The sequence below is a fragment of the Martes martes genome, assembly GCF_963455335.1.
Source record: "Martes martes genome assembly, chromosome: 7".
NCBI classification, from domain to species: domain Eukaryota; kingdom Metazoa; phylum Chordata; class Mammalia; order Carnivora; family Mustelidae; genus Martes; species Martes martes.
In genome coordinates, this window is record NC_137894.1 from 49,997,006 (window position 1) to 50,020,169 (window position 23,164).

The 23,164-nt window shown below is 52.1% G+C and overlaps 3 protein-coding genes across 9 annotated transcripts; 1 reads left to right on the forward strand and 2 right to left on the reverse strand.

Moving 5' to 3' along the window:
- Positions 1 to 315: 315 nt before the first annotated feature.
- On the reverse strand, positions 316 to 6,572 carry TPPP2 (tubulin polymerization promoting protein family member 2). 2 transcript variants are annotated; one of them, XM_080809004.1, is made up of 5 exons: positions 6,303 to 6,572; positions 2,649 to 2,834; positions 1,742 to 1,983; positions 1,330 to 1,483; positions 316 to 597 (listed from the first exon to the last, which is right to left on the reverse strand). In XM_080809004.1, exons 3-5 carry the CDS (start codon positions 1,912 to 1,914, stop codon positions 409 to 411), a joined length of 516 nt encoding a protein of 171 aa, XP_080665130.1. In that variant the 5' UTR covers positions 1,915 to 1,983; positions 2,649 to 2,834; positions 6,303 to 6,572; the 3' UTR covers positions 316 to 408. The 2 variants fall into 2 exon arrangements, with proteins under 2 accessions (XP_080665130.1, XP_080665131.1); XM_080809005.1 differs by having other exon boundaries at positions 2,649 to 2,869.
- On the forward strand, positions 6,054 to 14,794 carry NDRG2 (NDRG family member 2; the record flags this gene model as incomplete). 6 transcript variants are annotated; one of them, XR_013967157.1, is made up of 18 exons in its annotated part: positions 6,054 to 6,129; positions 7,726 to 7,788; positions 8,502 to 8,582; positions 8,949 to 8,990; positions 9,392 to 9,497; positions 9,724 to 9,844; positions 10,028 to 10,090; positions 11,057 to 11,117; positions 11,344 to 11,430; positions 11,575 to 11,631; positions 11,804 to 11,907; positions 12,343 to 12,387; positions 12,678 to 12,729; positions 12,967 to 13,014; positions 13,282 to 13,317; positions 13,479 to 13,530; positions 13,804 to 14,538; positions 14,687 to 14,794. XR_013967157.1 is itself a non-coding variant. In XM_080808999.1 (17 exons), the coding sequence occupies 15 exons, from the start codon at positions 8,508 to 8,510 to the stop codon at positions 13,968 to 13,970; spliced, it is 1,116 nt and encodes a 371-aa protein (XP_080665125.1). In that variant the 3' UTR covers positions 13,971 to 14,794. The 6 variants fall into 6 exon arrangements, 5 of the variants coding, with proteins under 5 accessions (XP_080665125.1, XP_080665127.1, XP_080665128.1 ...); XM_080808999.1 differs by having other exon boundaries at positions 13,804 to 14,794; XM_080809000.1 differs by lacking the exon at positions 6,054 to 6,129 and adding an exon at positions 6,715 to 6,792 and having other exon boundaries at positions 13,804 to 14,794.
- Positions 14,795 to 20,842: 6,048 nt separating this feature from the next.
- On the reverse strand, positions 20,843 to 23,160 carry SLC39A2 (solute carrier family 39 member 2). Its single transcript, XM_080808484.1, has 4 exons — positions 22,895 to 23,160; positions 22,582 to 22,712; positions 22,314 to 22,364; positions 20,843 to 21,771 (listed from the first exon to the last, which is right to left on the reverse strand). The coding sequence occupies exons 1-4, from the start codon at positions 23,007 to 23,009 to the stop codon at positions 21,142 to 21,144; spliced, it is 927 nt and encodes a 308-aa protein (XP_080664610.1). The 5' UTR covers positions 23,010 to 23,160; the 3' UTR covers positions 20,843 to 21,141.
- Between the last annotated feature and the right edge of the window lie 4 nt (positions 23,161 to 23,164).

Here is a 23,164-nt window from a genome sequence, read left to right on the forward strand (position 1 = left end):
TGGCTGGTGGTGTCAAATCAGGAACTGCTACTCTCCTCTGGGAGATAAGGACAGTGGATACCAGTGACGTATGAAAGCAAAGGCACACATAGTTTTTGCCACCACATCTGGTTTGTCTTTTACCTCCAAATATATTCCTCAGCTCTGATCGTAGAAGCAGTTGTTGAAGGGAATGCTAACCTCTGGCTGGGAGGCATGAGGCTAAGTAGAGAAAAGGTACAGAACTGGAAACCCTGACTTCTTGGGCTCTCTCTTCTTTCTGCATTGATAGGCCCATCTATCCCTCATCCTGATGGAAGACAAAACTCATTGGCTGCTGCACACACGGATGTTTATTGTTCCCTAGGGTCCCTGGTGTTTAAGATGCTGGGTTGAGGACTGATTGACCCTAGTTGTTGAGGCTACTTCTTATTTGCTGCTCTTCTTGTCATAGGTGCCAGCACCCTTGTAGCCACTCACATAGCCTGAGTTGTCAGTTTTCTCTTCCCGTCCTGCGATGCCTTTGCCCTTGCCACTCTCGTCAAAGCGCTCCTTGTGGGTGCCCGTGTATTTGCTGGTGTCCGTCAGCCGGCTCACCCCACCCACTGTCGTTGCTTTCTGCAAGCCAGAGGAGGACGGGTCTGATCTCTCTCTTCCCCTTTGATGTCACACCCCTTCTCTAAAGATGGCCTCTGATTCTGCTAGTACTCTTCACTCTGTTCTACCTTTGGGATAGGGCTGCTTTCTCTAGGGCCCAGATGCAGCCAGGGGTGAGAACTGTGACAAGAGCCATCCACTCATGAGAGTGGAGGAGTTCGGTGTATGGGAACCCATGTGGGTGTGTGTGGATTTTTCTATTTTCAAGGGAGTTATTGTGACCAGGCTGCAGCCAAAGGACATCAACCCCAGATCCAATATGCAAGGTTCCTCCTATTGGGAGGGCCCTATTTGAAACCCAGAGTAGAGGGAACTTAAAATAGAGAGGGGACAAATAGGGAACAGATGGTGGGTGAGAGGCAGGAGGTCAGAGATTACAAGTCGGGATCAAGTAGCAAGTCCTCTGCACTAAGCATTCCCCCAAATCCGTGGACACTTGGGAATGAGTCTAAATTTTACTATTAAAATAGATGTGGACCCTTATCTGGGCCACAAGTTCCTCATCTCTGAAACTAGTGGATGATCTCTAAAGTCTGTTCCAATACCAGCAGGGCACCAGAGGCTTCCTGCCTTGTCTCCCTACAGTATTACTAATGGTAGAGGTGAGGGGCATTGGAAGGTGGGTTGGGAGGCAGGAGCAGCAGGGATCTAGGGAAATAGGGTCAAGCGTGAGGGATGAAGCATGTCACTCACAGTAACACCAGTGGTAGCTGGATCCTTGCCTTCCATGAGTTTAAAAATGCTCTCCAGAGCTTCATCTGGTTTCTTGTCTTTGAATCGTTTCTGGCCCAGTTCCTTCATTGCCTCCTGGAACTGTTGAAATGTGATGGTTCGGGCATTCTTGGCCCTGGTCAGTCAGACAGAAACCCAGAAACTCTGGAACATGAACTCATCACCTTCCAAGGTCCAACCCTCCCCTTACTCGAATTGGCCTCTTGACACTGAGTGTCCTGAGGACAGGACACTCAGGACACTGAGGACAGGGCCAAGGACTTAGTAGGTGCTCAGTAGACCCATTACATATGTTCTATCCCATGGACCCTTCCATGTCCCACTGCCTTGCTGGTTCTACTCACCACCCCTACCTCCCATTCTGGTCCCTTACTTGACTTTGCTGAATACGATGTCCACATCAGTGGAGGTGACTGTCTTGCCATCCATGATGCCACAGTCCTTGCATAGTTTAGAGAAGTTTTTGTTGTTTATTTCAGTGCCACTGCTCGATGATTCTCCGAAGACAGCAAACCGCTGGAATGTTCTCCCTGCTTCTGATGCCATGATCAACTGGAGGTGGGGGAGGAGAGTGGGGGGGGAGACTTGGGGGTGAAGGAGGAGGGGATGAGAGGACTGAGGAGTAATAAGGATGGGGGTTAAGATAAAATCAGGATCAGTAACAGGAACAAAGTCCCTCTTCCCTGTCCCTCTCTTTCCTCGTCCCCCTCACTCACATCCCACCTACTGTTCCAGCACTAGGGGTACTAGTGTGGATACTACGTGCTGAATAATCACCACTACCACCCACTTCCCTACCACTTTTGTGCACCTAAGAGTACCCGGATGGTATCTGACCCCTCCCAGCCTTTGTTTATGTGTGTGCAGGTATGTGGGAGCTGGCTGACTGGAGAGACTGTGTGGCAATGGGGAAATAGACAGGGGAGGAGAGGGAAGTTTCTATGACCTCAGCAGTGTTTATGTGACATCACCCCAGAGACAGCCCTAGTCTTGGTAGAGGGGTCTTTTCATTTCCCCACTTTGCATGCTACATTGAGCAAGCTGCCAACCTTCTGATCTCTCCAGTTGATCAAGCTCTCCCTCATCATTCCAGCCCAGCCTGACCCAGTCTTCTGGGTCCTGGTCAAATTGGTTTATACTCTGCCCCAAAGAGCTGAGAGGAGCCCAGGGAAGGGGTTAATGAAAACAGGTTGGCATAAGTCCAATAGTGCCCTCCTTTTTAGTCTCAAGCCCAAGATAGTGACTGACATGGAGAATCCCAGTGGCTTTGGCAGACCAACCTCAGTAAGAACTTTAAATGGCTTCCAGTGTTGGGCCTGACATAGAACGAGCACAGGCCTTGGAGTATGACAGATCTGGGTGAGTCAAGGTGAGTGAAGTCAGAGTGAGGGTGAGTCTCAGACTCCGAAAATCTTCCAGATAAGTTTCTGTGCAGGTCAGGGATTTCTCTTCAACCTGTTCTCTAGCTAGAAGCCATGTAGATGGATGAGCTTTAGGAATTCTAAAACAGAGCAACTGGGTTGGTGACTTACCTCCCCTTCCCTTCTATTCAGTCACCAATTTCCATGAATGTCACTTCCTTGTCTAACAAACCCTCTCTTTCCATTCCTATGGCTCCCACATTTAGTCAAGTTCTTGTTATCTCCTATCTAGTTGATTTCCCTGGCTTCTAAAGGATCTCTCTCCTAGGGGCATCTGGGTGGCTGAGTCAGTTGAATTAATTAACTCTTGATATCAGGTCAGGTCCTGATCTCAGGGTTGTGGGATTAAGCCTGCCTGTCGTTGTGCCCCTCACACTGTGGGGAGTCTGCTGAATATTCTCTCTCCATCTGCTCCTCTCCGCCCCTAAAATAAATAAATCTTTAAAAGAAAGAAAGAACAAAAGAGAATCTCTCTCCTAAATGGAATGACCCTCCATAATTCATCTTTATCACTCACCCATCAGATTAATTTTCACAAAACTATTTTTTATCCATTAATCCTGCTCAAGAACACTCTAAGGATCTCCAGTGCCAAGACTCTGTGCTTGTCATTCAAGGACTTTCATGCTAGGGTCACACTTTTACCAAACAACACCCATCTCTCATCAGTGTTATTCATCTGGGACCATATGGCTTGATAGGCTACCTCAGTGGCAAGAGCATAGCCTTGGAGTGGAATAAATCTGGGTGGGGATTTGAGTTCTGGTTTTGTCATTTACAGCACTAGTTGGTTGACCTTGGGCAAGTGACTAAAGCTTCTGTTACAGAAATCTCTGAGCCTCATTCAGTTCCTCACCTGTACTGTGAGGACAATAATAGTACTGTAGGATAATATATAGGAAGTACCTTGCACATAGTAGTTAATATTCAATTCTTCAAAGTAACTCCTGTATTTCTGCCCTCAAACTTTCCCTCATGCTCTCTTTCTTCCTGGATACAATGTTCCTCTCTCCCACTCAAATACACTGTGGTTGTACTCCTCATGGGGTGGTACACCATGGGAACAAAACCCTTTTCCTCCTCTGAATTATACCAAGATAATGGTTCCTAGCCTGTAGGCTGTAGTCTCCTGGGGAAAGGATTTCTGAATTATTGCAAGGACCCCTGGAATCTATATGTACACAGAACACTGATCATCAACTGAAAAAATAATATGCTTTGCACACATAGATATTACTATATACATAGGTGTTATCAGAATTCTATACAAACTGGGGTGTCTAGCTGGCTTGGTTAGTAGAATACGTGACTCTTGATCTTGGGGTTTAAGTTCGAGTCTCACTTTGGATGTAGAGATGACTTAAAAATAAAAATCTTTAAAAAAAAGAATTCTCTACAAACTCATTTGAAAGTATTGCTGAATTCATGGTTTGTCTCCATCAGAGGATACTAAAACCATCAAGTGGGAATGGAAATCTCTGATCTCCCACTTGAGAAGGGTGGGAAATGATTGCCGTAGGATTTATTGCCTAAACAATTAATCTTGTATAAGCATCATTTTTCTTAACATTTCCCATATTTATTACTTCTCCCACCTACTCCACCATAAACTTCTAGAGAGATCATGTATGACTACCTGTCACAATTCTCAGAATTGCATGCATACACTGGCTTGCGCACAGTAGGTACTTAAAACTGTCGCTTCACTGAAGGTATAGTTTGAAGCTGCTTCTGGCCCAAGGGCGGGAAGTTAGAGAGAGATTACCCTGGTTGGGCCACTTAGAGCTGAGCTGTCCTGGGACCTGCCCTGGTGGAGAAGAACCCTACCTTAGGGCTTCTGCCTCATTTTTGCCTCTGGGAGTCTGAGACCCCTAGGCGGCTGAAGCAAACAGATCCCAGTGGAAATTTCCCACCTCCTACCCGCCACACGCCCCTGCGTAGGCCCCTTATCAGGTTCCCCCTGAGTCATCCTGACCCAGAGACGAATTTAGATGCTGGAACCTCCAGGTCCTTCCCTCCCCCACTCCAAGTAAGACTACTTTAGACACATCTGAGATCGTGGCAGGGAAGGCGGAGGATCTTGCTCTGGGCATTCTTTCTTCCCCAGCTCCAGGAGGGCTGGTGAGATCTCTCTCCTGTCCTACACAGCTTTATCTATGATCCCAATGCCAGCAAGTTTTTCCTTGTCCAGGAGAGTGTTAAACTGGCATCCAGAGGGGAGAGGGGACTAGGCAAGCTGCCAGGGTGCCCAGCTTCTGGGCCAGTTTCTGAGGGAAACAGTTATGAAGAGAGTGGGGGAAGGGAACAGAGGAAAACTTCCGTGCTCCAAACTGGGAGAAGGTACGGGGGTCCTTTAGATGTGAGTTTGTTGAAAGCCCGGTTTGATCCTGACCAGTTCTCCTACTCTGGGTCACCTCCTCCCTCTTGGCCCCTCCTTCTTTCCAATAGACCTTGCCAAGTGGGGATGAAAGGGGCATTGATGTTCCTTGGAGGGGAAGGGGGTGTGGGTGGGGAGGGGGGTGGTGGTGGGGGGTGGTTCCCAGGCAGGAGGGGGGAGGGCAATTTGGGGGTCTTGGGGGGGCAGTCTGTGCTGGTGTTGCGGTTGGCAGCTCCAATTCCATTGGCCATTGTTCCCAACTGGCCTGCCGCCCAGCCCCCGAAATGGTAACCAGGCCGAAGGAAGATGGAGTGGAGACCCTGGCAGGGAGGGGGCGCTGGAAGGGTGCAGGTGGGGAGAAATTCAATCTGGTTTCCTTGTGCTTAAGACAACTTCGGAACCCCACGGAATCCCCCCCGCCCCCCAACTATTCCATTCCAAGTGGCCTTCCTCTAGGGCCACAGGGAGGGTGCAGCTACTGTTGGGGGAGGACAGGGTGAGTGAGGAGGCTAGGACGGCAAACCCACCCCAGGCCCTGGAGGGACACGCAGCAGTCCCCGAGAAACCACTGCCTGGGCCCTGAGATTCAGCTGGGCCGAGCTGGTCTCACCCTCCTTCTCTGGGCCGGACTAGGAGGGGTTAGCGCCGAAGCCACAGGGTCTCTTGGGTTCCAGCCCGGGACACAGCGTCCTCCCCAAGCCCCCACTCCACCCCCGCAGAGTTAACTCCGCCCCCGCGCCTGTTTACCCTAGAGTCAGAGCCCCTGGGGGTCCCTGGCCCCTCCTCCGCCCCCCCCTTGGGGCCTTGACCCGGGAGTCCCCGTTGGCCATCCTCTCCCCCCCTCCTGCGATCTCCCTCTATTTATAGCGGCCCCCCGCATTCCCCGCCCCCCCTCCCCGCCTTGTTTTCCAACTTCTCAGGGAGCAGCCGAGAGCAGGCGTCGGGACGCAGCAGAGAGAGGAGGTACCAACACCCTGGGCACCCCGAAGTTGAAACTCCTGCGCCCCCGACGGCCCCCCACCCCTGCCCCGCTCTTTTGGTGCTGGCACACCTGCGCCTCCCAGGCGGCGAGACCCTCGCCTCCTCAGCGGCTATCCCCGCCCACCTCCTCCTTCCTTAACCTAGCTTGTGTTTACCCGCAAGCCGAGTCGGAATCATGGGGTGCCAGCACCGTGGGTTCGCCTCCCTACTTCCCGTCCCCACTACTGAGTCTGGGGGCGAAGTAAAGAACCACAGTGCGATAGGCAGATCCAGGTCACGGGTGGGGGCGGTGTTGAGGGCGGGCGTGGGGATCCCCTGCAGGACTCAGGGATCCCCGCACACCCCACTACCGCCCGGTTGCGGGGGGATTTGGTGGGGAGCGCGAGCTGAGTGTGGAGGCACCCAGCAGTTTCCTTCCTTGGAGTACCCCTGGGGCCCCCAGCACAGCCCCTCCCTGAGCGGCAGACAGCCTGGGGCGGGGTAAAAGGGGGGGCGTGTTTACTGGGGGTCTGGGGCGGATCTGCAGGGAGCTGTCGGCCCGTGGGCGGGCTGGGGCGGGCCGAGGGCGGGTCTGAGGGGAGCCCAAGCCGGGCGGGCTGGAGAGTCAAAGGCAAGTGAAGGTGGAAGCGGCAGCGGCGGCAGCAGGTAGGGGGAGGGGCGGGCGAGGGGCCGCTGGGCCTGGATGGCGCCTGCCGGGCCGGTGGGCGGTTGGATCCCAGTCCCTCCGAGCTGACCGCTGGCGGGCACAGGCCCACAAGGAGGGGGCGCTGGGCTGCGGCGCACAAAGGCGGAGGCTCCGCGAGCGGCAGGGCGTGTTTGGGGCGTGCGCGAGGTTGTGTCCAGGGTCCAGGGTGCTCCTCGCCGGCCGCGCGGGGGTGTTGGTCCCCACGCGGACGGACAGCGTTGGGACTTGTTGGTACAGGTCCCGGGTGCTGGGCCCGGTCGATCTCACCCGTCCTACTCATCCCTTCCCAGCTGGCGCTCGGCCCTTGTGGGTCGTCGGGGAGGCTGGGAGGAGACTGTGGGGCCGCCCTCCCTCCCCTTCTCCGCTCGCGGGACCCACACCGAGACAGGGAGGAGGAGAGACGCGAAGGAACGGGGCTTTTTAAATGCTGTTTTTAAATGTTTAACTGGGAAACAGTCATGCTCAGCTATCCTCATCTCACTCGAGAGCTGTCAAAAATCTTGAGGCTCCCCTAGTCCCCACTTCTAGTTTGCAAATAGGAAATTGAAGCCAAGGGAAGTAACTGAGTGGGCCAAGGTCACACCCTTAGCAGCAAAGCCGGGACTAGAATCCAGAGGTTCCGACACAAGCCACGCTCTTTCCTCCACATCAGCACTTCCTTCTCTCCTCCCCCAGCCTGGACTGATGATACCTGCTCTCCATTTGCCCCGCAGGCCCCTCCAGCCAGTATTGATTTAGCTGAAGCCTAGAGAAGACATGTTCATTGGACTCAGGCATACAGATTAGGGAGGGTTAGTGACCCACGTAGTCTAGATCTTGGCTGAGGCTTTCTGTCTCTAAAAGACCCAGCATCTGTCTCCCATGTCATTCACCTCATTGCCTTGTTTTCTCAGACCCTGGAGCCAGGAGGAGAACCCTGACCCCTAACCCCACTGCATCGAGCCAATAGGAGCCCAGTAAGTGACCCCACGCCCAGTAAGTGACCCCACCCCCAGGCTGCAGGCTCCTAACTGCCATCTGCACAGGTGTTCTGCTCCTCACCACCCCACTAATGTTGAATGTAAGCTAAGAAAGTCTTGGGAGGAGGGGAAGGAAGCATTGGGTCAGTTGGACACAGGTGCCCCTTGTTCTTTTTGTTTCCCTCTCCCCTTCTTGGTCATGATACTTGGGTCATTTTTAGCCCCTTTCCCTCTGAGCTGCTGACCTTGAGGCTTAGTTGAAGGTCACAGTTAATTATGAACTCTCACTGTTCCGTCCCTCTGTATCTTTGGAGTACCCAGTCACTGAGCCACAAGTTTCATCCCTCCCTAACTCTGGGAGTGTGGGGTGGCCCCTGAATACAGCCTGGAAATCCAGAGTTGCACTCCTGCCCCACCCTAGTATTTCCATCCAGGCCAGGGGAGGGGGTTTCTGAGGTGTGGGTGTTGAGGGCCAGCCGTGGGGATGGCCAGTCGGAAAAGAAGTGGTATCCTGAGTCCTCTGCCACCAGCCCTCCTTCCCAGCGGCCTGGACATGGAGCTGGGGGGCAGGAAAGTCTCTGTGTGTGTCCTGAGGTGGTCAGCTCTGGGGCCCTCTGCACCCCGCATTGCCCTGGGACAGGAAGCCAGGTGCTTCAGATGGGTGGGTGTGGAGGCCACCTCCCCACTCGTGGTGTTTCCTCGTCCTGCAGGGCACCATGGCGGAGCTGCAGGAGGTGCAGATCACCGAGGAGAAGCCGCTGTTGCCGGGGCAGACGCCTGAGATGGCCAAGGTTATTAGAGACCCCTGACTCCCAGGCCCAAATTCCAGACCTGCAGGCATCCCCATCACCTCCTGCCTTCCCAAACCCATAATCTCATTCTAACCCACAGCCCTGTTTTCTCCACCTGTACCCATGTCTCTCCCCCATAGACCACAAGGGGAGTCCAGGCCTTTGTCCTGTCACTACACTAACTTTCATCCTCTCCATGTCTCTTTTTGTCATCTCTTTTGTCTTTTGTCTTGGTTGGTCTCTTCGCGAACCTTTCTTCTATGTTTGTCTGTCCGTCTGTGACTCTACGTGGCTGTGTGTCTCTGTGTCTGTGTGTGTGTGTGTGTGTGTGTGTGTGTATGTATGTATGTATGTGTGTCTCTCCAGGAGGCTGAGTTAGCTGCCCGAATCCTCCTGGACCAGGGACAGGTAACAGCTTGGGGGCAGTCCCAGGGTGGTAGGAGGGGTTCTTCTTTTTCCCAGTAAGGAGAGGGCTGCTACCAGGCTCTTTCTCCTCTCTCTGCTCCCTTTCCTTCCATTCCAATCCTTTCCCTTCCCCATCTCTCCTTTTCTTTCCTTTCTCCTCAGAGTTCCTTGGTACTTTCCCAGCCTTTATGATTCTTTTCCATCCTCAGAATCATTTTCTGCTCTTTCATTTACCTGCACCAAATTCTTGCTGATCCTATTTCTAATTCTTTGTTCCTGTCTTCTCTCTTTGCTCCTCCCCATCCCAAATCCCCGACTTTTATGGGACTTTTGTGGGCACCCTTCTCCTGCCTCTTTTTCCTCTCAGCCTAACTCCTCCCTGATGGTGACCTGTTTTTCTGCAGACTCACTCCGTGGAGACACCTTATGGCTCTGTCACTTTTACTGTCTATGGGACCCCCAAACCCAAACGCCCAGCGATACTCACCTACCATGATGTGGGACTCAACTGTAAGGACCTGAGCTTCCCCTCCCGCTCCTTTCTGGGACAAGGCTGGTGGGAAGGGTAAAACCCCAAGGGAGGGGAAGGGTCAGCACGGGCAGGAAGGGAGCCATGTGGCATATCAAGGGGGAGTTCTGTCCTGGCCTGAGTATGGCGTAAAAAAGGGTGGGTTCTGACTTGGGGATGCGTTTCCCTGGCTGATTCTACGATTGGGGTGGTGGGGATTCTGTTTAGATAAATCTTGCTTCCAGTCGCTGTTTCAGTTCGGGGATATGCAGGAAATCATTCAGAACTTCGTGCGGGTTCATGTGGATGCCCCTGGAATGGAAGAGGGGGCTCCTGTGTTCCCTTTGGGGTGAGACTTAGCTCCCTCCCTCCTCATGAGGCTTGGAGGCACAGGGCAGGGGTGGGCAAGAGTGGACCAGGGGAGGAGGAATGGCGGGACAGTGGAGACTCTGGGAGAGGGTGAGTGGGGCACCCTGAGGTGCAGGCACTGGGGGCAGCTTGGTGTTTTCCTTAACGTTCTTCTCTTCCCCAGATATCAGTACCCATCTCTGGACCAGCTTGCGGACATGATCCCTTGCATCCTGCAGTACTTAAAGTGAGAGGCCTGGGAACCCCTCAAAGACAGAGTTTTCTGCCCAGCACAAGGGGGCCCTTAGAACTCCTATGTCCACCAGGGTTCCTGGGCAGGTTGTGGTCTCTGGCCTAGATAGATCCTTCCTCCTCCGTGCCTCCACCTGACCGTTGAGAAGAAGAGGGATAGATTTGGAAATGGACTTGAGTCAGCAATGTAGTCCTGATGGAGAGAAGCAGGAGGAGGAAGCAGCTCTGCGTGGCCCTGCCCCAGGCTGAGGAGGGGCTTCTTGGATCTGGAAGGTGGAGAGGAAGAGGAGGGGTGACAAAGCCCAAGGAGCCAGATAGGCTTGTCTCTTTTCCTCCCACTTCCCCTCCTCCAGACACACACCTGGTGCCTGGAAGCCCTGGGTGTGAGGGAGAGTGGGAGAAGGAAGGGAGAGCCTGGTGAGCCTCTGGAGAGCGGTGGTGGTACGCAAGCAGGGTGCTGACGATTCCCCGGGCTCTGGCGCTGGCTCAGCTTTTCCTGGGCGCCCGAGCTCTGGGCAGCTCGGGTTCACCTTTTGCTCTCTTTCCCCCGTTCTCTCTATTGTTCACTGAAGTTATGTCTTTTTTCCCCCCATCTTGCTTCAAGTTCCCTTCTTCCTGGTTCCTCACGAGGAACCAGGAACTAAAACAGAACAAGTTGAACTAGCTCCTGAGAATTAAAAATGGACACAGAACTCTGTAGGAGAAGTGTCTGGTTGGTTGGTGGATGGCTGTTACTCTTCAAGATACTAGCTCCCCAAGGGACAGCTGAGGTAGATTTCAGGGACCTGCGCTGGCTACCAGTGTCAGTGGTTAGCTCTTGGGCACCTTCCTTTTTTCACACCCCTCCAGGGAAGATTGCATACTGTCCTTTGCGCAAGTGGCCTTGGGAGGGAGGTGACGAGTTTGAAGGGCCAAAGTTTTGGACACCAGGGCCGGTGAGAGATACGTTTCTCTTTCACAGTTTCTCCACAATAATTGGAGTTGGTGTTGGAGCTGGAGCCTATATCCTGTCACGATATGCTGTAAGAAATTCAAACCAAACCAAACCAAACCAGACAAGGGAAAGGCAGGTGTAAGGCCCGTGGCAGACTGATTAGAATATTGTTTGCTAGTGTGTGTTTGTGGGGAGGATTTGGGTATAAGGGTGGGGAGCAGGCCCCATGGGAGCCTAAAACTGGCTGGAGCTCAGTGGGAAGGGAATAAGGCCCTGCCCAGTCTCTGATTTCCCTTCTTTCTGCTCCTTCTCAGCTTACCCACCCAGATACGGTCGAGGGTCTTGTCCTCATCAACATTGATCCCAATGCCAAGGGTTGGATGGATTGGGCAGCCCACAAGGTTTGGAGGGGCCTTTGTGTTGAGGTCCAGGGTTGGGGGGCCCTCTTGGGAAGGGGAGCGGAGCAGGAAAGACGTGTGACTTTTTAGCCTGGGTCCCTTCTCCTCACAGTATCCTGAGCTTGCTCACTTGCCCTTTCCTCATAGCTAACAGGTCTTACCTCTTCCATTCCGGAGATGATCCTTGGACATCTTTTCAGCCAGGTAAGTGGTTGTGGAAGGTGGAATAAGTGGAGGGGACTGGCAGGGGCTTGAATGCTTGGGGTGACTTCTTTAGATGGGACAGGATCTGGGGAGGAAAGAAGGCTTGCCTCTTCTCGTCCCGTAACTGGTAACATCTCTTCTCAACCCTATTTCTCCCTTTTCTTTCCTTCAGGAGGAGCTCTCTGGAAATTCTGAGTTGATACAAAAGTACAGAAATATCATTACACACGCACCCAACCTGGAGAACATTGAACTTTACTGGAACAGCTACAACAAGTGAGTGTGTGGTGCGTGTGTGCGCGCACAGGAGAGCAAGGTAGAAGCAGCAGTCACGGGTCCCGGGTGGGAGGAGGACAGGGAGATTGGGGAATCACACAGAGCAATCACAGGGAGGGCAGGGTTTGGTGCGCAACTGGGGCAGCTGTGGGCCAGACCCCATGGGATGAATTGTAAGGAGCTGTCCCCCTTTTTCTCGTTTACTTCCCTTGGGTTTTTGGATTCCCAGAAGAGAGATGATTCCTCCGTCTTCACTGCCCTCTAGCCAGGGACCTGGGTTCCAAGTGGCCGCAGGGATTTGAGGCCTGCCTGCCACTTTCCCCTTTGGTTCCCACTTTCAGTTATTAATAGTTGACTATAATTTTTGGAAGGAAGACAGCTTCCTCAGGGAAGGAACTGCCTAAAATTCCTGCTCTTCTTTGAACCCCTTTCTAGTCGCCGAGACCTGAACCTTGAGCGTGGAGGTGCTGTCACCTTCAAGTAAGACTTTAAGAGTAAAGCTTTGTCTCTCTCCCTGGATCTTCCCTAGATGCTTACATTCTTTAGAAGAAGGAGAGTGTTTTAACAGGGAATTTTCTCGTCACCTCCCACCCTATCCTAGGAAGCAAATCCTACCTTCTAGTCTTACCCTTTTGGGTTGTCTTGGAAGGGTTAGTGGGGTTCAGAAGACTGTTTCCTCTTTGGAGCCGAACAATTTCCAGCTGCTCTTCTGGGAGGCAGGGGAGGGAATAGTGGGGGCTCACCTTCTCCCCCTGACACTATGCCTCTAGGTGCCCTGTGATGCTGGTGGTAGGAGATCAAGCACCCCATGAAGATGCAGTGGTCAGTAGAGAATTTTGAGGCGGGCAAGGGGGGGTTGGAGTCCTTGGCTGGTGGTCAGAGGGGTATCTTGCCAAGAGGCAAGCTCTCTTTGGAACTGGGAGAGCGACCGTGGGGCCTAAGATCGAAATGGGTATGGGGCTGATGGGGAAGGAACTGGGATCCGGGTCCCTGGGTCCCTTGGATGGGAGAGGCCGCAGGGAGTATAACGCTATTCATTCAGCTTCCTGCTTACACTAGGTGGAGTGTAACTCAAAGCTGGACCCCACCCAGACCTCGTTTCTCAAGGTCAGTGACCCTACTCCAGGCGCTGCCTGACTCCTGGCCCTGCCTGACTCCTGACCCCCTGTCCGGAGCCATAGATCCTCTCTAGGTTCAGCTTCTAGGCCTTCAAGATCCCGCACAGGAGCAGGCAGGGTGGATAAAGACCACAAACCCTCGGGGCCTGGAGTGGGGAAGCTAGAGAAGAGAGAACCTTTCCTATCTCTTGGCATGGCTGCTTGTATTTATGTGTGTATCACTTCTTCTGTATGGCTGTCTCCATCTCCTGACCAGATGGCCGACTCTGGAGGTCAGCCCCAGCTGACTCAGGTGAGTACCGCTGTCCTCTATGAGATGGGATGTTAGCGGCACTGAACTATACTCTTTGCCACTCACCCCCCCCCCCCCCAACCCGCCATGGTCTTGGGCTTCATCTTGGCTTCGAACCTCATCTCACTGTCTGTCCCCCTCTGCTCATCTTATTTCCACAGCCAGGCAAGCTGACCGAGGCCTTCAAGTACTTCCTGCAAGGCATGGGCTACAGTGAGTATGGGGGTCAGAGGCTATCGTGAGAGCAAGTCCTGTCCTGCTGCACAGGAAGAGGGATGGGTACTGAGTGGGAGGAACCATTTCAGGCTAGTTCTGAACCTTACCACCATCTGCCAAATCATGGACCCCTTCCTCCCCCCATCCCCTCCCCCCATCCCCCGCATCGCCATTTGTCACTCTCATCCCCACCCAAATACCCCACTCGGAGTTGCCAGCCTCTCTTTCCCACCTCCTCTGTGCCTGCCGCTTATGCTTCTGTCTCCACAGTGGCCTCATCCTGCATGACTCGCCTGTCACGATCGCGCACAGCCTCCCTGACCAGTGCAGCGTCCATTGATGGCAACCGGTCCCGCTCTCGCACCCTGTCCCAGAGCAGCGAGTCTGGGACTCTCCCTTCAGGGCCCCCAGGGCATACCATGGAGGTCTCCTGTTGAATGACCTTTGTTGCCCTGGTGTACGACCCAGCCTTCACCTCCCCCAGCACTAACCTGGGAGGTGCATAGGGCACTGGGCCAGAGTAAGGGAAGATGGGCAGATCATGTGGGGAGATGATCTTGATCTTTGATTGCTACCCTAACCTTGACCTCTAACCTGTGATTCCCCTCAGATCCTGGGAGAGATGTCCTAATATCTCTTAGGGACCCAGACCCCGAAATTATCCCTCTCCCTCATTTTGATGTTAAGGTGGAGAGGTCATGTGTCCCCTCTCCCTAATCTAGGTGTCCATAGATACAGAGTAAGAGGTGGTTGTAGTTGCCCCATGGTGCCTCCATCAGACTCTCCCTACTTATCCCATTGCAAGAGTAGGGGACTTGGGGCTGGGACTCTATTCACCAAAGCTGTTACGGCTTTTCATTAACCCTTCAGATCTCTGAAGAGTATGGGCCTAAATGAATGTGTGTCAGAGGAGGCTTGCTGGTGGGTTAGTGGTCCTTAGGATGAGATAGAAACATCTGGTGTGTGAAATGGAAGTTGGAATGGGAAGTGGTGGGCAATGAACAAGTATGAGGGAAGGATTGGAGCTGGGGCAATAGGAAGGGGCCTGGGGCCATTGGCTGCACTAACTTTGGTAGCTGTCTAGACAGTGTGTGTCTAGAGTGGGAGGGGGAGGGAGCTAAGCTGGGGCAGGGCTGCTTGGGGCTTGGCATAGGGGTGGGAAGGGCTATCTTGGGGCTCAGCTCACACTGTGTTATGTGTGGAAGGGTGCCCTCCTGTGTCCCACGACTTCTGCTGTAACAATAAACTGTAGAGGAACTGAGTGCCATTCTTCTTTGTCTGAGTATGCCGGCATCATGCCCCTTCCCCCCCACCTACCGCCCAACTCACATTCTCTTCTCAGATAGGGCCTGGCTCCCTGTGACCCTATGTGACTACAGAGTCAAGGGCCCCTAGTCCAATAGGTTGGTATTGCCCTTAACATTGATAGTAATTCCAAGTTTTGGGAAGAGAGGAGCTACTTAGGTCTTACAAGACTTCCTTATTAGTTATAGATCCTTGAGAAATGCCATAGGATGTCAGAGATGTCACCAACATCATGATCTTAAGAAGGAAGTATGGAATGCTGACCGAAGTGTCCAAGGACATCTTGTGATCACCTTCCTGCAGGATCCTCCCTAGGGGGCACCTAGATTCCATTTTAGGTGGCTCAGTGCAATGAGTAGGCCAGGCCTCACCCAGTTACTAGAGAGGTTGGCTTGCTCATAGTTGGTCCCAGTCTGAAGACTCCTTCAGGAGAGTAATAGGACAAAGAAGGATTTCCTCTAAGGAGTTCTCCTCCCCCATGAATCCAAGGATTCATGGAGTGTTGATTAGATTATGTTTGTGGTTCTCTGAGAAGTGTTTCAACAAGTCTGCACAATACTCACCGAGAGGACTTTGGATACTGTAACTGTTGCAGGCTGATTCTTGGGCTCTTGGGGGCACAAGAAGTAAAAAACAAGAAGGTACTTTATATTGTTATTGGTGAGAGTACCATGGATGGAATATTGCAAGGTCACTTGCTGGGTTACTTTATAGAACCTCCACAGACAATGACATGCTTTCCTCAATGAAACTGAGCTGAGGACTATAATGCGGCTTGATGTCTGGTGCTGACACACCGACATGGAAGTGAGGCATGGAATACGTTATTGACTCTTGAGCATTTCATCACTCTCTCATAGGCCCGAGTCTATTTTAAATGCAGTAGGCCAGGATCAGAAGGGGGCAGGGGTATTAAGTGACTCGCAGAGTTCTAGAGCTAGTTATTGATGGCAAGGGTGTTGGGTGATCGCATGCAGGGCAGGCAGCAAGGAGTGCTTAAATGCCACCCTAAGGAAAAGAGCGTAATTGGAATCACTGGACCAATCAGCTCCTAGTTAAACAAAATATGAGGAAAAGGCAGAGAACTCCAATGAACAACAGCCTGGACCAGCAAGAGGTGCTGTTGTGAGGGGCACTTGGCTGGTTTAGTCCACAGAGCTTTCCACTGTTGATCTCAGGGTTGCAAGTTTGAGCCCCATGTTGGGTGTGGAGCCTACTTAAAACAAACAAACCAACAAACCAAACAAAGGTGTTTTTCTACATTATGGAAAGGAAGGCAGGTCTTCTCAGCATGTTTGCCAGAAAACACTCTTAGCAAGGTAATCTTCAGAATTGGGGGGAAATGAAAGTGTGTGTGTATCTGCTGGGAGCTGGTGTGTGAAATGGGTGGTGACTGTGTGTCTCTCTGCTATAGATGCGTCAGCACGAGAAACCCAAGAGTTAGGAAGAGGGAGAGAGGCTCTCTGCTGGGAGCAAGGCAGAGGGGGTTTGCTGTCCTTGATTGACCTCCTTACTGTGTTGGTCCCAGACAGTCCGGCTAGCCCATGGGAGTGCAGCGCCCTCCTGTGGGTGGCATGGTTCTTCCTAACTTTCTCCAGGTCCTGCTTCCCTTCTATCTCTCAGTGTTCTTTGTGATTCTATGTAGTAGCTACATAGGAAGAGAGTGGTCCGTGGCTCCTGCCTGTTTTCAAGATCAGAGCTCAGGAGAGAGGTGAGCAGAATTCATAGAAGCGGAACCACAAACTCCCTACTTTTTGTCTCTGCTTCAGGCTTAGGACTCCTGTTTCTCTCCTACTGCCATTCTCAAGGGCTGTGTTTTCCTGACTTCAGGGACAGAAGCTCAAGATAGCTAAGACAGAGTTCACTGGGAAGGAGAATATAACTAGAAGAATATGGTGATGAGACCCTGGTGGGGTCAGCGTGAAAATTCTGGAACTCATGAGGAGATTTTAAAGAGTGATTCTGGGGTGCCTGGGTGGCTCAGTGGGTTAAGCCTCTGCCTTCGGCTCAGGTCATGATCTCAGGGTCCTGGGATCCAGCCCTGCGTCCGCCTCTCTGCTCAGTGGGGAGCCTGCTTCCCTCTGTCTGCTTCTCTGCCTACTTGTGATCTCTCTCTGTCAAATAAATAAATAAAATCTTTTAAAAAATAAAGAGTGATTCTCTGAAGTTACATACAAAACAGTGAAACTGCAGCAGGAGGGATAGATATTAACCTTTAAGGGCACTCCTTTACATACTTAAGGGAAATGCTACCGTGGGAGACACCACCTTTCTAGAGAGATTTGGGGACTAACAGGAAAGTGAGAATCAGTTCTGACTAGAGGCCAGGGGTGTGGTCAGAGTAAAGAGTGCCAGAGCAATTAGATTGTTTGCACCCTCTCTCCTCACCCACATTACAATTTTTCCCAAATTGGATAACTATATATAGTAAAAGCAGAATGCATTCCATATTTGGCATTCAATACACCTAAAGATAGTAACGAAATTGAAATAAAAGGGAAATCAACAACAACTGGCTTCTTTAAGCATCCCTGCAGACTGGGACCTGTCTACACCCCTGTCTACACCCGTTTTGTTTCACCTTTGCTGGTGGCCACAGGCCCCTCCCTGAGGTCCAGGGGCGGGGAATATGAGGGTGTCTGGCCAGTTGGCGCATTCCCACTCACACATACCAACCCACTCCAATTCTGGCAACTGTTCTTTGTACTCTATCACCCAAAGTCAGGACCCAGAGCACTGTTTCCTGCGAGCGAGGCAAGACACTGGAAAACTGTCCTTCAGGGGGGTGAAGTGGGCGAACTGTCTCACAAGTTAGCCTGGAGTTCTGTGGTTTCGCTCCTGGATGCCTCTTGTTCATAGGTGCTGGTCTTTGGCTGACCTCCCATCCTGCCCCATGATACTCACTAACCTCTATTCTCTTTGATGCTGTGCCTCAACTCTTCTCAACGGCAAAAACCCAAGCCTCGGCTTGTATACAAAGGAAGGTAGGGGAGCTCCAAAGGGTTACTTCAGAGAACCATTTATTGGTGCAAGAATGGAACGCTGGCTCTAGGTGAGAGAGCAGTTGGAGGTCTCATTCTTCTGTTTTTTTTTTTCTATTTAAATATGTAAAATATACATGTGTGGGGGTGCAGAATAAGGGATGGGAAGAGGACCCAGGGGTTCAGGAGACTTGAAAACTGTTCCACATAAATTCTCTTGTGACTATTCCAACTAGCTTCTTTTCTTACCCTTTTTCCTAACCGGCATCTTTCCTCATTTTTTTCAACGTTAATGATTGTAAATGTTTTCAGTTATAACCTATCTCTTAAGGCTGAATGAGTAAAAGTTCGCTCGTGACTCTGGTTTCCAGTTGTCTTGGCCCAACTACTTCAGCTTCCCCTCCAGTCCGTGGTTCTCATGCCCGTTCTCATTCCATCCTTCTCACTGCAGACTCACTTGAAGTCACATTCATCTGCTCCCTTATAGCCCTCTCAGACTCCTAGCTAGAGATTCAGAGCTTTGGAAAATGCTCTGATTGTTCCTTTTTTGACTCGATCCTCATTTTTAAAAATTTTATTTATGTATTTGAAAGAGAGAGACAGAGGGAAAGCATGAGCAGCGGGGAGGGGTAGAGGGAGAGGGAGAAGCAGGCTCCCCACTGAGCAGGGAGCCCCGCCCCAGGACCCTGAGATCATGACCCGAGCCAAAGGCAGATGCTTAACCAACGGAGCCACCCAGGCGCCCTGATCCTGAGGTTCTAAGGAGCCATTCTCTAGCTTTATTCCCGCGCTTGCAACGATATGGTTCGAACTGAAGATGGTTCCTGTTGGGGTTGGTAAGTTGTTGGGAGAGGAAAGGAAGTGCTCATGGGAGGGAGAGAAAGCACTGATGGCTGAAAGCAGAGGTGGCTGAAGGTGAATGTAAGGGCTCCCGGGATGGGAGGAGGCAAAAAGTGCATGACTCACCTGTGCTTGAAATCTCCCACCCTCTGCTCATTTCCCTCTGATGCTGATAGCATAGGTGACCCAGAAACATCTGAAGAGCCCCAGAGTCTGATGTCCTTCTCCTCAAGTCTCCTTTCTGTAGTCCTACAAATCCTCTGTCCCTGAAATAGCTAATGTCCATATAATTGTATCCCTTCCAATTCACCCCCCCAAAGTCCTGGGGAGACCACTGCGGTGGACGGCAGCGGAGAGTGGATGGCACGCGGGATCTGCCCGTCCAGATTTCTTGATGTGCCTCACGAGGGTGACCTATCTTCCATGGACCATCAGATATTTTTGTCTTTTGGCTTCAGTTAGCATGACCAAGAGGAGATGCTGGCAGCAGATGACAGAGAGGAAGAGGAGGGTCATCCTCCGGCTTCCTCCTGGTCAAGTCCCTTCGGGCTGGGTGTACCCCTCCACCAAAGGCCGCAAGGCTTACTGGACGGCCCCCTCTAGTTTCTGCTCCCCACTCCCTCCTCTTCAGCCTGGGCAGCAGCATTGTTCAGGCTCAGCCTCAGACACAGCATTGTTGCTGCTCAGCCCTTGGCTATTGCGCCACCGTCTGTCCAAACCTGTCCTGTTTGAACTGTGTCCAAACCCTGCCCACACCTCCCTACAGTCTCCCTTTATGCAACTTGCCTCAGTTCTCCAACGTGCTCCCGCTTCTTCTGAGCCCCTGACACATAAGATCAGGAGGTAAAGGTAAGGTAAGGGAGGAGAGAATCTGGATATTTGAGCTTTTCTTTAAATCAGAGAAACACGGGTTGGAAGCCCAGCTAGCTATGCGATCTAGTTATTTACCTTTCCTGCATGTGCTTCCCTCCACTCGAGATGGGAATAAGATCTACCAGGCGGGGTCGCGAAGGCGAGACAGTGTCTGAGAGGGTGATAGTACAGCACCTGGCACACAGCAGGTGCTCCGTGTGGAGACTCTACTGTGATTATTACATGTGAGGCACTGTCTGGAGAATGAATTCCATTACTTCATGCTGAAGGGAAAACAGAATGGGATGGTGCTTCAGGGAACTTGTTTCCTGCATCAGATATTTTTAGTTAGTTTTGCCTCAAGTTTGCCTTCTCACTCATGCCTGGGTGCGTTGGCTGGGCTTGTGAGGAGGTTTGCGTATCTTAGTTTGTGGGGAGGGCAATCGATGGACAGGAGGCAACTGTGACAAGGACACTCAGGAGACTTTGTCCACGTGAAGGTGACTTGGGCTTCTGCACTGAGAGTATCAGGGGAGAGTGACAGAGCTCATGGGGCGCACGTTCTCTCCCCTCCTTCTCCATGAAGTCTGAGATACTCCTCCATTTTATGGGTCTGGGCACTGGGCAACAGCCAGATAATCAGCTTTGTATTTGTCCTTCATAGTTTTTAAGAGAAGCAACACATTGTAGGGGTTCCTCACACTGAAAGATGGCCTAGTGGGGAGGGGCTGGAGGCAGAGTGGCAGGTAGAGCAGGCAGCAGGAAAGCCACTAAGTTGGGCAAAGCCCGGTAATCGCCCTCGGCATTTATCTGGCGCCTTTCTCCCTCTCCAAACACACTGCTTCTTAATCCCTCAGCACAAGGCTGGATGGAGACAGAGGCTCAAAGAAGAGCCACAGCATCCTTGAGGCCACGCAGGGCTCAGTGTGAAAATAGGAACCAGATGGAAGGAGGCTCTATTTAGCCTGATCTCAAGAGTCTACTGGACACACTGTGGTTGGCCAATAATAGGTATTGGGAGTGGAGCGGGTGTGGTTAGCATAGGAAGAAATCTAGATCCTGTGGCTTCTGTTTTTACACCTCTTCTCTCTAAATGCTGGGAACTCTAGCTCAGTTTCTCAACACCTGTGGGCAAGGCAGGAGTAGGTTGCTGGAATTTCAGCAATGCTCCCATGTGTGGAGGGCATGGCCTGCAACTGGCAGAATGACTAGGGGCCTGGATTCCAGAAGAAAATACAATATCCAACAGTCAGCCTTTCCATTCCCCACTCCATCACTTCCTGTACCAGGCAGCTCCTAGGCCACCTGGAGAAATGAAGTATAGCATGACTGAAGGGGAAGGGTAAAATGGACATTTTATTATACACAGTAGCAAAAATGGGACAAGAGTTCAATCTAGAGTGATGATCTTCATATCAATTCTCCAATTTAGAGGCACTCAACCTAAAGGTCCTCTTCTCAGTCCTGGAGAAATGGATTCTCATGTAGGAGAAAGCTGTGGTCCAGTTCACGAGGGTGATGTGTAGTGAATGTCACTTAGTCTCAGTGGAGGGCCAAACCCATTTGGGAAGTGTCTCCCAAGGGTAGGAAGGCCATTTTAGATGGGTCCATCAGAAAAATCAGGAATCTCTCAGGCCCACAAGGCAATAAAGGCCATGAAGGCAAAACCAGCGGCTACGCAGCCCCATTTGGCCAGAGGGGCCTCAGGGCCAGCTAGCTCCCGGGGCAGAATTTCCAGGAAGGTGACATACAGAAAGGTGCCGGCTGCCACACCTTCTAACACAGCCTGGGCTAAGCCCTGCCCCACTTTAGAGTCCCCTTGTGTCACAGCCAGCCCCAGGACTAGGCCCATGGGGGACATGAGAGCTAATGACAGTATGGACAACATGGCCCATCGTGACCCAGTGCCTATCCGCACCAGCCGCAGTCCAACTCCAAACACTACGAGCCCTTTGTGAGCCAGGACGGCAAGACAGAGCTGAATGGTGGTTGCTACTGTTGGCTGCAGCCCCACAGCTAGCCCTTCAAACACTGAGTGAAAGGAAAGCGAGAGCAAGAGGACGAGGGCCCGAAGGGGGCCCTTTGAGGGTGAGGGTGGGGGTCCATGGCTGTGGAGTTCAAGGACATGAGTCCCACCCCACTCCTCCTGCACTGTCGTTCCTCCAGCAGCCCCAGGACAGCACTGCAGTGCCAGCGACTCCAGAAAGAAGACAAAGAAGAAGCCCAGGGAGATGATGAGCTCTCCATAGGGATACTCCATCTAGGAACAGAAAGAGGGGCTGTGAGGTAGGAAGGGAAGAGAAGCAAGGACACTGGGTGGCCATGGGAGTGGGAGACTGAAGAGAATGGGAAACGTGGAACTATGCCCAGTTAGTAAGAATTGGCCAACTCTTTGCCCTGCTGGCTCTCCCTCTGGCCTGTGGCCTTATTCCCATCTGCTTCAGATGCTTCCAGATTGATGCAGCATATTGGGCATAAAGAAGGGCAGGGGATGAAGCCAAGAGCAGGTATAGACAGCAAGAAGAAGAATCCCTGAGGGACTAAGGGACACCAGAATAATAGGGTTAGTAATTTGGGAAAAGAATGTGAGGCATGTCAAAGGGATGGAGAAAGAATGAAAAAGTAAAACAGAGCTTTTTCTGGGGTTCCACAAACCCAAATGGATTGGGTGGGCTCCTCCTTTCCTCTGTGCTGTCTGAGCTGAGGAGCAGAGGGGATCCCTGGTTTCCTCACATACTCCCCTCAAAAGGGTCCGGCAGGTTTTCCACCCCCACCAGGGAGGGACTGGTGGGAGATACCTACCTGAGCTGAATCAGCATCATCAGAAGCATTTCCCTCCCTTTCTGTCCTGTTCTAGGGAGAGAAAAGCAGAAATCAGGTGGGGAGCAGCTCAGCTTCCTGTCCTGCCCCTTCAGATCCCTCACTTTCCCTAAAGTCCAATATGACTGGTGTTCACCATGCCAGAAAGAGTCCTCTTGCTTGTCCTTCCACACTTGTCCTCAGCTCTGTCATCTTCCCCCCTCATCATTCTGGCCGCACAGCCCTGCTGCTTACCATTTCTGCTGCTCACCTGCATCTTAAACTTCTGGATCTCTGAGTCAATTCCCTCCAGGGCTTCAGCAGTCATGTGCATGAGCCCTGCTCCCAGGAAAACACCAGCAGAGGTGCAGCCCAGGAAGCTGAGGACCCGGCGGTGACGACCTAAGAAAACGAGGAGTTACAATCCAGTTGGCAATGAGATAGAAAAGGTGACAAAAGAGCAAGCATGTGGCACCCAATCTCCCCAGCTTGGGGATGGTGAGAGCCTTGGAGCAAGGCATCAGGATAGGTGACAGGGCCATAGTCAGCCTGAGGTTATGGGGCCAGCAGCGGCAGGGCTGTACCTGTGGCGGCATCAATCTGGAACCACTTGAAGCAGATGGGAATAAGGCCACAGACCAGGGTGAGAATCAGCAGGGCAAAGAAGCAGCCAATTTTCACTCCTAGTTGTGGTTCCATCCTTGGGGTACAGGATAAGCAGATGCTTCAGAATAGCAAATGGAAGTTACGATCTTTGAGCAGGAGTGTAGAAGTAGGCGATCAAAGCTGGAGTATCTCCTCTCCCGAGCTCCAGGAGGGCGATGGGATCCTCCTGTTCTGTGTTGCCTCTGCTT